Genomic DNA, 17,144 nt, shown 5'->3' with positions numbered 1-17,144 from the left:
TCGCCATGAGGGCTCCACACCTATACCTACCTATACCTATATCTATATCTGTATCTATCTTCTTACTGTTGTTAGTTTCTGTGCAGACAATTCCAACTCATGGTGACCCCATGTGTGCAGAGTAGAACTGCTCCATAGGGTTTTAAAGGCTTTGACGAAAAGGAAGCAGATCACCAGGCCTGTCTTCTGAGGCACCTCTGGGTGGGTTCGAACTGCCAAACTTTCTGCTAGTAGTTAAGCTCTTAACTGTTTGCATCACCCAGGAACTCCTATGTCTGTCTATATCCATAACTCTACCTTTACTTATATCTATACCCAAATGAGAACTCTTTTTCATTTTGGTTTTTGCCTTGAGTGTTATGCTTATAAAGCTTCTACCCCATTCTAACTTATTTGGAATTTATATCATTTTTAAATTGTGAGAAAGGTCCGGTTTTATAGTTAGCTTGCAGTTTCCCCACAGTATAGTTTATGGACAATATATCTGTGGGATGTTAACAGGGATTAATCAAAAGAAAGATTCCATGATCAAGTAAGTTTGGGAAACACAGGTTTAAGCAAAACCACTGGGTTTATTTATTGCAAAACTTCTCAGAATGGAGCCCATTCATTGCAATGTAATTTGAAATGGCAAAACAAAAGAAGCAATCTAAATATACACCAATATCATACTCAGTAAGTAAATTACTGTTTTTTCCATACAGAGGAATAGTATGCAGGTTTAAAGAAAAAACGAGAATGCTTGCTACATACTGATGGGAAGGGGTATCTGACATAAACTGTTAACGGAAAAAGTAAGGCACAGAATAGGGTGTATTATATATATTTTGTGTAAAGAAAGGAGCCAATAAAATATATATTCATAATTGCTTAGATAAGCATAAAGAAACTTTGGAAGACTCATAAGAAACTAAGAATAGTCATTATCCATGGAGGGGTATAGGATGAGAGGGAAACACTTTTTCCTGACTACCTTTTTACTGTTTTTACTTTTTAAGCCACATCAATATATTCCCTATAAAAATAGATTGAAAATATCTTTTAAAACAAGGAAGCCCTCTTAGAGGCATCTTATAGTAATCTAAATTGTGACTCTCCAAGTGAGGATGAGAAGTGGGTTATGCAGTTTCCTACAAACTCATTGGACTATGGAATCCTACAGAATTTTGAGTTATCTAGGTTTCTAAAAAAATTTATGGAATAATCTTTACTGATTTTAAATCTTTAGCAAATACTAAAATATAAAGTTTTATATTCATGGGTTTGTGTGTGTGAGAGAGAGAAAGACTTCTATTCTGTCTTTTATTGACCAATTAGGCTACTGGTACTGAGTACTTTTATATCTGGAAGAGCAAATCACCTCTTGTCATTCTTTTTCATTGTTTTGATTATATTAAAATTCATTCTTCTTATTCATTATTTTCTTGAACTATTTTAACCATTTATTCTTATGATCATGGTGTTAATGAGGCAGGATTAGAGGCAGTTATGTTAATGAGGCAGGACTCAATCTGCAAGAATAGGTTGTGTTTTAAGTCAATCTCTTTTGAGATATAAAAGAGAGAAGTGAGCAGAGGGACAAGGGGACCTCATTACCACCAAGAAAGCAACGCTGGGAGCAGAGCATGTCCTTTGGACCTGGGGTCCGTGCTCCTGAGAAGCTCCTCAACCAGGGGAAGATTGATGACAAGGACCTTCCTCCAGAGCCGACAGAGAGAAAGAGAATAAATTTCTCTTTGTTAAAGCCATCCACTTGTGGTATTTCTGTTATAGCAGCACTAAATGACTAAGACACAAGCGATTCATTTTATCAACCACCTAAACATACTCTCTACCACCTGTCAGTTTGTTGTACTATGCTGGCTTTTGTGTTGCTATGATGCTGGAAGTTATGCCACCAGTATTTCAAATACTTGGAGGGTCACCAGTGATGGATAAGTTTCAGCGGAGCATCCAGACTAATATAAACTAGGAAGAAAGGCCTGATGATCTACCTCCAAATTAGCCAATAAAAACCTTATGGATCACTATGGAACAGTCTGACTTGCTTGCTTTGGACAAGCCATTAGAGAGGATCAATTGCTAGAGGAGGACATCATGCTTGGTGAAGTAGAGGGCCAATGAGGGCGAAGGAGAACCTTGGTGAGATACGTTGGCACAAAAGCCACAGCGATGGACTCAAACATACTGGCAATTGTGAGGATGATGCAGGACTGGGCAATGTTTCATTCTGTTGTACTTAAGGTCTCCATGAGTTTAAGTCAACTTGACAGGTATTTATATAGGTATCTGATAGGTATTCATATAGGTATCAGAACATACTCTTGGGATAGTTTGAGAAGAATTGGTATCTTTATGGAATTATGTAAAGAATAAAGGGAGACTCTTTCCTATATATCCTTAAATACTTTTTAGATTTTGAATTATATGAAATATATTCCTCAAATATTCTCTTAAGACCATTCAGTGAAGTCTACAATAGCATGCTTTTTTCATTTTTTCCCAAGAAATCCTGACTAATTCTTAAGATTATTTTAAGTGTTTTTATTTCTATTGTAAAGGGTATCTACTATTCATTTTATTTTATCAAGGATTGCTGTTGATATATAGAATATCTACTTTTTAAAAATAGATACTGTATTCTAACAAATTTATTTTTCATAATTAATGAGATAAATATATGATGCTTCCTTTTGACTAATTAATTTAATGAAATATAATGGTAGATTTCCTGATAATTCACTCTTCTTATATTATTGGAAAAAGTCATGCTTAAAAACAGTGCATAGCTATTCAAATATTATTTGCTAATATTTTAATTAGGATGTTTGTCTCTATATTTGTAAATGGGATTGGCCTGAAGGATTGAGGTTGGCGCTCTATTTGTCAGTTTGTATATTCGGGTTATGCCAAATCTGTATAATAAATTAGCAAGCTTTCCATACTGTTCTGTACTTATGAAAAGCTTATAGGGCATTTGAAAGAATTTGGTTGCATAAGTTAGATCTTAGTGCTTTGACAGATGTAATTCTTGAACAGTATTTTCATCCCTCCCCAAACTTATTAGTTCCTTTAGTTTTGTTCTTTCTGTATCAACTTGATTATTTGTAGTCTTGTAGAAAGTCATCCATTTTATGTTATTGTCAGTCATGCTGTCAGGAGAGTTTGGTCCCTATGTTTTTCAGTCTGAAAGGCAACTGCCTCCGGAAGTTGTTGATCACATCAGCCAAAGGAATCCCAAATTGAGTGGTCCCATCTTGCTCAAGGCTTACACTTCTACCTCCCAATTAGGGGCTGCTAGTATACTTCTCCCAGGATACTGCACCACTTTTTCAGGAAGGAGAGTTGCCCGAGGGCCCTGGGGTGGACTGTCTCCTATTTGGCTCTATCTGCACACACCTACCCGACACTTAGGGGAATTTCTCGCATTTGAATGGCAACTTTCCGAGTTTCTGCATCCATGTACTTTTTTCTTTATCCTTGTTTTGCTTTCTTCACTCTAATTTTTTTCTAAGAGTCAGGGAGGAGGGCTTGTTTTTATGCCACCAGTTTCCCTGAAGTGTCAACACACTTTTCATTCTTGGTTTAACTGCTTTTCATCAAGAGCAGTGACGGTACTAGGGGCCCTGGGCTGTATCTATAAATGTAGTTGGTGTCAGGGGAGGAGATTAATCACTCCAGCAAGCATAAACAATCAATCCTGGAAACACAAATATGCTGACATCCCTTTAGCCAAGGCCTGGAGCAGCTTGGCAAAGGATCTACACTTCCTTTTTAATTTGTGAGATAATCACGAAAGTGGAAAATCTGAGAAGTTGTGCTGCAGTTACATTTTCTAATATTCCCTTTTCCCCTCCTACTTCCTGTCAATTAGCTGATTTTCAACTTTCATCATTATTAATAAAAGGAAAGCATATGTATAAATATAAATTTTTCTATCAATTTTTTGTAATCGGTCATGACATACAAAGGACAAAATGTAGATAATGACAACAGCCTATTTTATAGCTGCCGTTTAGAACTGGTACTTATTAGAAAATTATACTAGAGTTAATATATCCACATTTGTGCGCATCTTCACAAAATCCCCAGGTAATAAGAGTCACGAAACCTTGGTTTTCTGACAGGCTCCTCTCCCAGTACTACCCACAATATCTGAAATTCAGAATCGCCATGTCTTACCTTGTGCTAAAACTCTACCACAAAGTTATGCCAATAGAAGTTTAATTAACAGAAAACGACATACGACCAATATAAATAAATGATTCAGGGAAGCTGAAATTCTGCAGGCTGTCTAAATCTCATTCTTTTGGATGTCTTTCTCATTTTTCAGGCTTATGGCACACTTTCTGGCATTGGTAGTGAGCCCTCTGATGAAGAAACGTGGGCTTGTCCATCTTCCTTGTGGTCAGGTGCATTGCCCCAGGGCCTTCCAGGACCACGGCAACCTTACAGATCAAACAGCATCCTCCAGAGTGGGCTTGGGTCTGAATAACTTTGAAAGCTACTGCACACTCTTAGTTTTAATAGGAAGGGGGGCTGTATTTTGCAGAGCCAGATTTTTCTTCTTTATATTTCATCTTCCTTTCTCTGTGCTTTTTTTCTCCATCAAGAAGAGCCACTTGGGGCATGGAAGGCAAAATTTCTACCACTGGACCACCACTGCCCTAGTATTTTATCTTACTAGTCAGTTAAGGGAAACCCTGGTGGTGTAGTGGTTAAGAGCTACAACTGCTAACCAAAAGGCTGGCCGCTCAAATCCACCAGGCGCTCCTTGGAAACCCTATGGGGCAGTTCTACTCTGTCCTATAGAGCCACTCTGAGTCTGAATCGACTCGACGGCAATGAGTATTTTTTTAGTCAGTTAAAAGAAACCACCGGAGTAATCACTTTCAAAGGAGGGGATTAGTTAATACACTTACATATACATACATATGTGTACATATCTACATATCACATCATGTTGTAGAAACATGCTTAATGACATGGAAAATTCCTCATCATATTGTACATGAAATAATCAGATTATAAAATGTATATGCAAATGACTCTTAAATTATTAAAAGATGCTCAACCCCACTCTTAATAAGAGAAATGCAGATTTGAACTCTGATGAGACATCATTTCCCCCATCAGATGGATGAAAATCTAGACGCTTGACAATAAGCCCTGTCGGTGAGGCTGTGGTGAAACAGGCATTGTCACACGTTGCTGGTGGGGACGTAAATTATTACAATCCCAGATGAAGGGCAAATATGAAGATTAAAATGGTGGATATCTTTGACTCAGCAGTTGCACTTTTGGAATTCTCTAGTACAGATACACTTGCACGTGTGAAAAATGAAATACGTAAAGGTTTTTCATGGCAGCATTTTGTAATAACAGAAGATTGGAGACAATCAAAAGTCCACCAATAACGGATTCATTAAATAACTTATTGTGCATTCATAAAAAGGAATACTGAGTGTCTGATAAAATAAAAAAAGCTCTGTATGAACTGATATTGAAAGATCTTTGAGATATTTTGTTCAGTTAAAAAACAGAACAGGGTACAGAACAGTGTGCACACGCTATGTTTTGTGTTACAAAGAGAGAAACAGCCTATACTTGTTCTGATTTGTATGTGTATAAGACAGAAAACAAGAAACAAAGAACATGTTTACCTGGGGATGGAATTCTGGCAGATGCGGGGAAAGGATAAGAAGGAGACTTTCACTATATACTCTTTCTGTTTTTTAATTTATTTAATTTTGTCATTGTCGTTGTTGAGAATATACACAGCAAAAAAAACATGGAATGCATCATGAATTTGCATGTCATCCTTGGCACAGGGGCATGTTAATCTCTGTATCATCCCAATTTTAGTATATGTGCCGCCCAAACCAGCACTATACCCTTTTTTGAACCATATGAATATATTACTTATTTTAAAAAGTAGATAGCATGTTGTATATGTGTGGGTTTGTATGGAGAGAGAAACAGAGAGAGGTTGACAGAATGCACACACACACAAGATTGGAAGGGTATTTATCAAAATGTTAGTTTTTCCTTAAATGAAGGGAATACAGATGATTAAAGAAGTCATGGAAATTTTCATTACTCCATAATATATTCATATTTTTTAATGCAAAATAAAGTGTTTATGACTTTCCAGGAGGATGAACCAAGTTTGTGTGTAGCTCTTCTAGTGCAGAGGTACACGCCTGTGAGCATGGCAGCAAGCGGTGAGGGCCACGGAGACTGTATGGGCCTTGTCCTGTGGTTTAACAACTGCCCCATCCTTCCAGGGGTCCCTGGGTGTGCACACAGTTAATGAGCTAGGCTGCTACATGAAAGGAAACTTTACAAGGTAGTTCTACTCTGTCCTACAGGGTTGTTATGAGTTGGAATCAACTCAAGGGCAAAGGGTATACATGTGGACGTAATCCCATTTGGAAATGAGATTTTCTTTGTTATGCTAATGAGGCAATAGCAGTGTAGGGTGTGTCTTAAACAGACTAGCACTTGTTAGATATGAAAAGAGCAGATTCGGCACAGGGAAGCAAGCACAAAAGGAGAATGTACACGCCAACGTGGAGATCCACAAGGAGTGCTGAGTCTCCCAGAGACGACAGAGAGATAGAGCCTTCCCCTAGAGCCAGTGCCCTGAATTCTAACTTCCAGCCTCCTAAACTGTGAGAAAATAAAATTTTTTCTTTAAAACCATCCACCCGTGGTCTTTCTGTTACAGCAGCATTAAGAAACTAAGACACATACATTCCAGAAAAAGTATGTAAATAATCAGTTATCTGGTATAATCCTAGTTTTCAAGCAAACACTCATGCTACTACCACTGAGCTCAAGAAACATAACAATGCTCCCTCTTCAGAAGTGTCCCCAAGTGTCCCTTCTCCTCAGAATCACCTCCTTCCCCTCCCAGGAGAGATAAGCATGGTCTTCACTTTCATGACGACCGCTTCCTTGCTTGCATTTATAGTTTTACCACCTACTTATGCATGCCAAAATTCTTAATTTCATTTGCCTGTTTTAGAATTCTGTTTTAAGAGCCATCCATATTGTTGCAGAAAGCTACATTTTGTTCATTTCGTTAGCTATAAAGTGTTCCATTACATATGTGTGCCACATTTTATCCATTCTACTAATGATGGATATTTGGAATACATCCAGTTTTGGGCAGTAAGAACAATGCTGATCCAAACATTATGTTAGATGTATTTGGGTGCATATGTGCATAAGTTTTCTAGGGTATTTACCCTTGAGTGAAATTGGTGGATTATGGGACATGCATAGCATCTTCTTTTCAAAAAAAAAAAACCCACTGCCATCAAGTTGATTCCGACTCACAGCAAACCCGTAGGGTTTCCAAGGCTGTAAATCTCCACAGCAGCAGACTGCCACATCTTTCTCCCGTGGAGCAGCTGGTGGTTTCAAACCGCCAACCTTTTGGTTAGCAGTTCATTGCTTTAACCAGTCTGCCACCAGGGCTCTTTTCTAGATGTTGTAAAATTATTTTTCAGTATGGGTGTATTTGTATTTCTTCCAGCAGTCTAAAGTGTTATCATTGTTCCATATCTTCACCAAAAGTTCTAAACAGTTTTGTCAGACTTTTTAATATTTGCCAGTCTGATGGGTGTGTAGTAAATTCTTATATGGTTTTAATGCATTTCACTGGTGATAAATGAAATTGAGTGCCTCCTCGTTTATTTAATGGCCATTTGGACATTCTCTTTTGTGAAGTGCATGTTCAAAACTTCTGCCCATTCTTTTGTTGGATCGCTTGTCTTTAATAGTTCTTAATTTAATCTACATGTTAATAGTCTGAATGAGGAACAATCAGGGTTGGGTATTCACCAGGCAGCCAGAAGGCAAATGCAGCAATCTAAGATTTTTAGCAAATCATTTTTACCTGTCACAAGTTATGCTATAGACAAAGTGGGTCTAAGCACCTGCCCATCACAAACACCAACGGACGCCAGTTGTCTGCCAGCGGAACTGGATTAATTAATGATGCTGACAACAGTAGTTAACATTCTCTAGACCCTTACCATGTGCCCAACACTGGGCTGAGCACTTTACGTGGGTTAGCTTATTTACTTCTCTCATTGCTTCCCTGCGGGATGTACCATCCAGCTTAGAGGCTTAAGTAACTTTTCCAATGTAACTTCCAGTGATGGGGCTGAGGACCAATCTCTCATCTAACTCCAGAGTTCACATACTTATCCTAATTATTACATTGCCTCAAAACCAAGTTTCCTTCTGGTTTCAAATCTGGGCCAATATTGTACTGTGGAAATGGAAATTATTAGTTCTAATAGAAAACCAAACAAACAAACCAAAAAAACCCCAAACACGTTGCCATCAAGTCAATTCCCACTCATAGCGACCCTATAGGACAGAGTAAAACTGCCCCGTAGAGTTTCCAAGGAGCAGCTGGTGGATTTGAACTGCTGACCTTTTGGTTAGCAGCCGAGCTCTTAACCACTGGGCCTGCAGGGCTCCAAATTCTAATAATTAAGTTGTAAGGTTAGAGCTTGTAAAATTTAAATTCCCTAAAAATATATTATAATGCATTATGAAGGATACTGACAAAAGAAAATAGGTTTGAATAAAGCTTTGCTATGTGTTTGACTAAGGAGCCTGGCTGGCACAAGCTGTTTGTAATAGGCTGCAAATCTAAAGGCTGGCGGTTTGGATTTACCCAGCAGCTCCATGGAAGACAGATCTGGCGAACTGCCTCTGCAAAGATTACAGCTAAGAAAACCCTATAGAGCAGTTCTACTCTGTAACATGTGGGATTGCCATGAGTTGGAATAGACTCTATGGCAATGGGTTGGAATGTACTTGACTTAGGTTTTCATTACAGTCAATATGTGAATGGCAAGTATGAAGTCTTTTGACCTACTATGGGATCAATAAAATATTTATCCACCCTGAGTAGATAAAATCAGATGCTTTTTGTAGGACTTTCAATTAACTTTATCTAAAGAGTCTGGTCTTTGTCCCTGGTTCCTGGGAGGTAATCGCTACCAAAAAAAAAAAACAAAAAACAAAAACAAAACCCGAACTCTTTGCCACTGAGTCGATTCCGACTCATAGTAACCATATAGGACAGAGTAGACCTGCCCCATAGGGTTTCCAAGGAACAGCTGGTGGATTCGAACTGCCAACTTTTTGTGCCTGATGGTGTAACCTGAGCTCTTAACCACTGCACCCAGGGCCCCTTGGAATTTTCCCAGTGACTGGAGTCTTTGTTTTTCATGGAGGGGCTTCAGATCACACATGAGGTTATGCTAATAAGGCGGGGGCTGGCCATGCCAGAAAGATCTACCACAAGAGATCACCTCAACCTCTGAGGAGAGTGGATCTGAACAGTGAGTTCAACTGAGTGAACAGTGATTCAATCAATCATGCCTAGGTAGTGAAACCCCAATAAAAACTCTGGACAGTGAAGCTTGGATGAACTTCCTTGTTGATGGTAGACATCGACGCACAAGAGGATACCATATTCTTTGGGACACAAAAGCTTCACAGTGGGGACCCTCTCAGACCTCGCTCTATGAATCTCTTCTTTTATATCCTTTTTGCTGTAATAAAACTGTAATCCTAAGTAGAGAGCTTTCCTGAGTTCTGTGAGTCATTCTAGAAAATTATCAAACCTGAGAGGGTAGTGAGAATCCCCGAATTTGTAGTCAGCAGGTCAGAAGCTTGGGTTTCCTGGATGCCTCTGAACTTGCGGCTGGAGTGTGACGTCTCGGGGAGACATGGCAGTCCGGAGCACAGTGCCCCTTACTGTTTGATATCTGATCTAATTCTGGGTAGGTAGGGTTAGAAGAAAAAGAACTGCGTTTGCAGTTGATGCCAGAAAGGATATTTAGAATTGTTGTCAGGAGACACACAGACACTTTACTCTTAAACAAGGCTCTTTTTTAAGGTTAAAATGATGAAATAATTACTGACGGGAACCCTAACCATGCATCCAGTAGCAGTTATCCTAAATTTTCACAGCAAAGAAAGAAGACCATCCAACATGCTGTGTAGAATCTCAAAGGGACTTTCTAGTCATTAGTAAACATAAAGACAGCAAAATGTTCAAAAGTTCAAAACACTCCTGTTTCTTGGACAAGATCCCAGAGATCCATGGCAAAATAAATTTTCTTTTCCAAGCCAAACTTTGAATTATTTGAAAGATAAAAGAACTATGGGTATATTGAAACAAAAGTTATAGAATGCCGATTGGACTTTGAAAGCATCATGAGAAATAAGACCTGACCTACAGTCCACATAGTCTATGGTGGTTTCTGAAGCAGTTTATATAATGAGCTTTCACTCAGGGGTTTTCTTTCCTTTTTTTTCTTTTGAGGACACCTTCTGACTTGAACATGTTCACGGGTCTTGTATGCCTTGTAAAGCTGTGTTGTTTCTCCCGCTGAGACCCTGCTCAAGCTTGTAGTTTTATTTGAAGAAATAATTTTCAATTTCTACTTCTGAGTTGAGCATTAACCCTCCCCACTGCTTGATTGATTAAACCCTACTGTCTGCATCTGGAAGGCAAAGTCTGAGTTGTAGGTAGGACTTTCCAGCAAGCCACTTTTCCACGCTCCATGGAACAAATGCAACATGATAACTCTGTGTGTCACAAGCTGTGGGGACCTCTGATCTTGGGGGAGGACAGGTATAGCATCTCCTTTTAACATCTAGTAAGTTTAAAAGCCTATAATGATTAGGTAGCATCTGATGAATTTGGTTCGATAACAATATGACCTTTTGTAGGCATTTAATAACTTGTAGTGTGAGAATACATTATCTTTCTTGATCTTCTTGTGTATGGAAAGCAGTGCTTTATTTTCCTACATCTGAACAAGAAGGTAATGGGAGTCTGAGAAGCTGGATACTCGCCCAAGGTCACATAGATAGTAACTGTAATGAAAACCCAGATCTTTTGCTTCTAACACCAGTTGTGTTTTACATTCACATAATAAACCCAAGATTTGGGAATTATAGAGGAATTTCAAAAAGATCCACATTATCAATGTGCTCTGAAACCAGAAAACTGATGGTAATATAAATGCCACATTGCTGCTCACTTGTACAGAACAAAACAAAGAATAAGCTGTTTCGATACTGCCTCTAGAATAAGAAGTCTTGGAGGAAATTGCTGGGATGACTTTGAAAACCCCTACATGTGACCAGCCAAGCCCCTGGAAGAGCAGTAGGGCTACCCTGGAGGGGGCCTGTAACTCATAAGGTCTCAGTGTGTTGGCCTGTGCTCCCATGCATTTCACAGGGGTATGCCTTATTTCTCTAACTGGACAATCCTGGAAGGAAGATGTCTTGGTTTGGTTTCCCCAAAAGGCAGATCCTGAGACAAGCAGTCAAGAGCAAGTCACTTATATGGGAGGAGAAAGAAACACCTGTAGGGAGTAGGGCAGTGGTACAGGGAGGGAAGGAGGCCAAAAAGGATGTGTTGTCAAGCCAGCTTCCACTGGGGTGACTGGAGCTTAATCCCAGGAGGAAACACTGGGAACGATCTAAAACGCACACCTCAGAAACGTCCCACCTGAGAGGTGCAGGAGTTGTGCTGTTTCTACACCAACTCCCATCAGTCATTGTGAGGACTGCTGGGCAGGGAGGGTAGTTTGCCCTCCTTCTGGCATGCTGTGCAAGTGGGCAGAGTGGCATTCTGTGGCTTAGGAAGAGTCCCAGGTAAGGAAATGGAGTCTCTGGCAGGGGAAAGTTAAAAGACTCGAGGCATATGGGGTGGGCACCCAAAGGACCTGCTATAACAGGATCCAGGTCTTGTTTTTTTTTTCTCTTTCAAGGCCCAGAACAGTATTTGGGACATAATAGTCCCCAGATTACTATGAGCATGTCTACTCAATATCAAGGTGGATATGAGAGATGCTTATAGATACAAATTGAATCCTAACTGACAAAGGAGCATGGAAAGAAAGAAGAAACAAGGAAAGATCAGGAAGACACCTCACAGCACAGTGACTTCAGAGCAGGAAGTCGTCACTACTCACACTTTCTCGTAAATCTTGTGGGGGTGCTCGGGCCATTCGATCATGCACACGACTCTGTTGGGCATGGTCTCTGTGGTTGAGTAATAGCCCTGGGGGAAGGCCAGCAGGAGAGCCAGCACCCAGATGACACAGATGACCACCTTGGTGGCCGTGGCCGACAGCCGAGGCTGGAGGGGATGGATGATAGCCATGTACCTGGAGCAGAGAAGAAAGAACAAAGCTTAGATTTGGTCATCAAGTTCTGCATCAGTTAGCACCTGTTTTTCCTGCCAATGAAAGATTCCCAGAAACCCTTTGACTCCTGGTGATTTTTACCACCACTTCCTGATCCCTTTTTATCTCCTATTCTTAATCCTCAACAAAATGGATTGACACAGTGGTTGCAACAAAGGGCTCAAACGTAGCAATGATTGTGAGGATGGCGCACAACTCAGCAGTGTTTCATTCTGTTGTACATAAGGTTGCTGTAAATTGGAGCTAACTCAACAGCACCTAGCAACAGCAACGTTCTTAAACTTTGTAAGACTTACGACATAAGATGTTAAGATTTGTAAGAAAAGTCAACCAGATTTTTGATATTTTAGAACTCATCTAGCAACATTCCAAGAAAGAAAGTTTAATCGTTGGAATGCTCCCTCTAGGGACGTGATCCCTAAGTACAGGTCAGCAGCTTATGGTGAAATTAGAAAAATAAGGGCAACTTTTTAAGTTTATTCAATATAAAGACTGTCTTTTATGCTTTTTTTTTTGTGTGTTAAGGAATAATGTTGATGGAAAGAGGAGATTCTAAAGTCCTCATATGATAATCTAAAAGGCTAGCAATCCTACATGAGTCCATGCAATCTGAGGGGAAGTGAATGTGCATGTGAGAAAGCAGGGACTTAAAAACAGCAAAAACAGCGGCTTCTGGAGAAATCTTCATTGATTCTTTGAACATCTAGAAGTCAGTGTATGACTCAGCACACATGTTTGTGAGGAAACGGCTGGTCCTCTCCTGCCGAGGCAGACGGGCTAGTGCCAATAAAAGGCCAGGGTGGGTGGAACCCCCTTGCAGGAATGGGGAAGCAGAGTAAAGGAGGACTTCCTGCCGGGAGCCATGGCTCCGTTCCCTTCTTCCTGGGACAGGCATCGAATGGTGTCATCTGAATGAGTGTGTCCCTATCTTGGGATTTGTGTACAACTTCTGAGATGCAGCAGAAATTTCAGGAATAATAAATATTCTGATCAGCACTTCCTATCAGTTATAATCACATCACCTCCGCCTCCTTCATTTTAAAGGCATAGCCCGATGTGACTTTTTCTTGCAAAATTTTGGACCCACCCCTTAAAATATACATTTTTTTTTTTCCAGAGTAGGAATTATGTCTTATACAACCTTCGGGGTCTGAATATTATCTGACAAAACCTCAGATAACACCTTTGACTCTCTGACATGCAGGTGTTTCTGGCTTCCATGGGGTAGAATAGTCAATGGAGACTGGGGAGGTGAGCAGACAAACAGTAGCACAGATGTCAGCTGGCTCCACATGATCCCACATCATTCCTTTTCTGCCTTCTTTGAACCCCTAGGAGCTCTGGGCCAGAACTGGGGCCAGGTCTACAAGAAAAGAAATTTCATTCAGTATTCACTCAACGAAGTCACCCTGGGCACCTGTCACAGAGCGCAGTGGTTCCTTCTGAGCTAGAAATTTTGACTTTCTCCAGGGAGGAAAGGCACATAAGTAAGCAGCCATAAAATGTGACAGCGGGATGAGTGACCTCAAGTGGTAATTAAGTAAATACCTTGGAGCCATGGGGACACTGCAGTGGATCAAAATGGCAGTGACTATTGGAGGGGCTTAAAGAAGTGTTCTCAGTGGATTTGGGGTGAGTCTGCCGAGTACTAAACTCTACTGGAAAGGCAGGAGGCACTCAGAGCCTTCCTCCTCCTCCTCGGGGTTATGACTAGATCCGACTTCCTGTCCGGAAACTTCAGTGGCTCTGTTTTCATGGTGGCTTCCCTGAGAGTTCTTTTATCGTTCTAAACTTTAGACTATCTTTTTCTGCATTTGCATCATGCTTGCTTGCTAGTCATTGTTAGCTGCCATCAAGTGGCCCCCTGCTCTTGGTGACTCCATGAACAACAGAACAAAAGGCTGCCTGGTCCAGCCCCATACTCATGATTGGTTGCAGACTGGACCATTGTGATCCGCAGGGTTTTCACTGGCTGATTTCGGAAGTAAGTTGCCGGGTCTTTTTTCCTAGTCTGTTTTATTTGGAAAGCTCCACTGAAACCTGTTCAGCTTTATAGCAACATGCAAGCTTCCACTAAAGGTGGGTGGTGACTGCTCATGAGGTATATTGGCTAGGAATTGAACCTTGGTCTCTGGCATGGAAGGCAAGAATTCTACCACTGAACCACCGCTAGGACTTAGGGCCTAGGTTTTCCTTCTCTGGTCTATAAGAGCAATGTCACTGAATATGTTCAATGTATGGGGGCTGGATATTAGGAGGACATCTCAGTTTTACCCTTATATATTACCTCTATATACGGTTGTTGTAAGGTGCAGTTGAATTGGTTCTGAATCATAGAGACCTCACGTACAGCAGAATGAAATATTGCCCTGTCCTGCACCATCCTCATAATCGTTGCTGTGTTTGAGCTCATTGTTGCAGCCAGTGTTTCAATCCATTTCGTTGAGGGTCTTCTCTTTTTTGCTGACCCTCTACTAAGCATAATGTCCTTCTCCAGGGACTAGAACCTCCTGATAACATATCCAAAGTATATGAGTTGAAGTCTCGCCATCCTCGCTTCTAAGGAGCATTCTGGCTGTACTTCTTCTGGCAGACCATGGTATGTTCAATATTCTCTACCAGTACCATAATTCAAAAGCATCAATTCTTCTTCCATCTTCCTTATTCATTGTCCAGCTTTTGCACGCATATGAGGCAATTGAAAACACCATGGCTTGGGTCAGATGCATCTTTGTCCTAAAGGTGATATCTTTGTTTTTTTTTTTAACACTTTAAAAGATGTCTTTTGCAGCAGATTTGCCCAAGGCAATATGTCCTTTGATTTCTTGACTGCTGCTTCCATGGGTGTTGATTGTGAATCCAAGTAAAAGGAAATCCTTGACAACTTCAATCTTTTCTTTCTTTATCATGATGTTGCTTATTAGTCCAGTTGGTGAGGATTTTTATTTTCTTTATGTTGAGATGTAGTCCATACTGAAGGCTTTAGTCTTTGATCTTCGTCAGTAAGTGCTTCAAGTCCTCTTCATGTTCAGCAAGCAAGGTTGTCATTTGCATAGTGCAGCTTGTTAAAGAGACTTCCTCCAATCTTGATGCTTTGTTCTTCTTCATACAGCCCAGCTTCTCTGATTATTCTCTGAATAAATGTGGTGAAAGGATACTACCCTGATGCACACTTGTCCTGATTTTAAACCACACAGTATCCCCTTAATCTGTTGGAACAATGCCTATGGCTTATGTATAGGTTCTGCATGAGCACAATTAAGTGTTCTGGAATTCTCATTCTTTATAATGTCATCCATAATTTGTTATGATCCACACAGTCGAATGTCTTTGCATGGTGTGATGGTTAAGATTGTATGTCAACTTGGCTAGACCATTATTCTTGGTGTTTTAGTAGTTGTCTAATGTTGTGATCACCCCCATGACGGAAACTGCTGAGTGGTACTGGTGGAGGCGGGGCCTGTGGCAGCTCACTGCCCTTTCAGTTTCATCTCTCTGACTTCCACCGGTTACCTTCTGCCTGCTCGCCTTGCCAAGGTTTTTGGCTTGTTCCAGACTCAGCAGCTGCCTCTTGTTGTCTCACCTCTGGTTCGTAGGACTTGAGCTAGCAGCTTACCTGTTGATCTCGGAATTCATCGAACTTCTCAGCCTGCAAGCAAGAGTCTGGTTCCCCGACCTGCCGACCTTGGGTTCACCAGCTTCTGCGGCTGTGTGAACTGGGACAGGCCTCTACCCTGATCTGTGGACTTGGGACGTTTTAGCCTCTACAATTGTGTGAGCTATTTCCTTGATATAAATCTCTCTCTGTGTATATTTATATGCTTTACTGGTTTTGCTTCTCTAGAGAACCCAGGCTAAGGCATTTGGTACCGAGAGTGGGGTGGTTCTAGAAAAACAAAATCATAAGGATGAGTTTTCTAAATTGGTTCTCAAGTCTGGGTAGTCTTAAAGATGTTGATGACTCTGCTTCCAGCAGTAAAGAGGGCACTGCTAGCCCATGGAGTGAGGTGGCGATACAAATATGCAAAATATCACCACCAGTAGATCAGGTATTGGTGAAAGGCGAGCCTCTGAGTGAACACATGTGTGATATATTTCTACAGCTTTGTCAGAATGAGAAGTATAGGGAGGCTTGTTGGTTGGTCCTACTTTCGCTAGACAAACTGGTGAAAGAAAGAGATGTGCTCAGGGCTTCAGAGTCAAAGCTCAAGTGCCAAATAATGACCTTAAGGCTTCCACTTGTGCTTTGAAGGAAAACCTTATTTCTTGTAGTAACAGAGCTGAAATTGCTGAAAGCCAAAGCCAGGCTCTTATTGTAAGAGTGGCTGAATTACACTGCCAGCTCAACTGCTAGCCTCGAGAGGTGTCTGAAATTAAAGTAAGAGCATTGACTGGGTAGAAATGGGATCCTGAAACTTGGGATGGGGACATATGGGCAGATAATCAGGCAGCTGGAGACACTGAACCCCGAAATTCTGTTGAATCACTCCTGCCAACAGAACCACTCCCACCTGAAGAGCTTACATTATGTTTGTCTGTTACACCACCCCACCCAGGAAAACCATTAACCCCTCCACTCCCATCTAATGAGATTAGCCCTAGCCCAGCTGCTTCTAAAGAGCCCTTGCTTGAGTCATTGCCTGGGGCATTGCCTGAGGCTGACGCTTTACAAGACAATGCTGAATATTCTCAAAACAATTCCACACTACCGATTCTAGCTTCTAGACCTATAACTAGACTTAAGTCCCAGTGAGCCCCAAAAGGTGAAGTACAGAGTGTGACCCAGGAGGAGGTACGCTACACTCCAAAAGAACTACTTGAGTTTTCTAATATGTACAAACAGAAACCTGGGGAATGTGTGCGGGAATGGCTATTAAGGGTGTGGGA

The 17,144-nt window shown here is 40.8% G+C and overlaps 1 protein-coding gene and 1 non-coding gene across 2 annotated transcripts in view; both read right to left on the bottom strand.

The window, feature by feature from the left end:
• TACR1 (tachykinin receptor 1) overlaps window positions 1-17,144 on the bottom strand; it is a 116,794-nt gene that overhangs the window by 11,904 nt on the left and 87,746 nt on the right. Inside the window, exon 2 of the mRNA XM_023731769.1 lies at window positions 12,024-12,218. Within this exon, the coding sequence (XP_023587537.1) occupies window positions 12,024-12,218 (195 nt within the window). The remainder of the gene's footprint in view (window positions 1-12,023; window positions 12,219-17,144) is intronic.
• Window positions 5,786-5,889, bottom strand: LOC111821153 (U6 spliceosomal RNA). The gene has a single exon (XR_002824613.1). It is a non-coding gene; the product is annotated as a U6 spliceosomal RNA (small nuclear RNA).

Source organism: Trichechus manatus, unplaced genomic scaffold, assembly GCF_000243295.1.
Source record: "Trichechus manatus latirostris isolate Lorelei unplaced genomic scaffold, TriManLat1.0 scaffold00004, whole genome shotgun sequence".
NCBI lineage: Eukaryota > Metazoa > Chordata > Mammalia > Sirenia > Trichechidae > Trichechus > Trichechus manatus.
The sequence above is the reverse complement of the archived record's forward strand: the minus strand, read 5'-3'. Positions and strand labels throughout refer to the sequence as shown.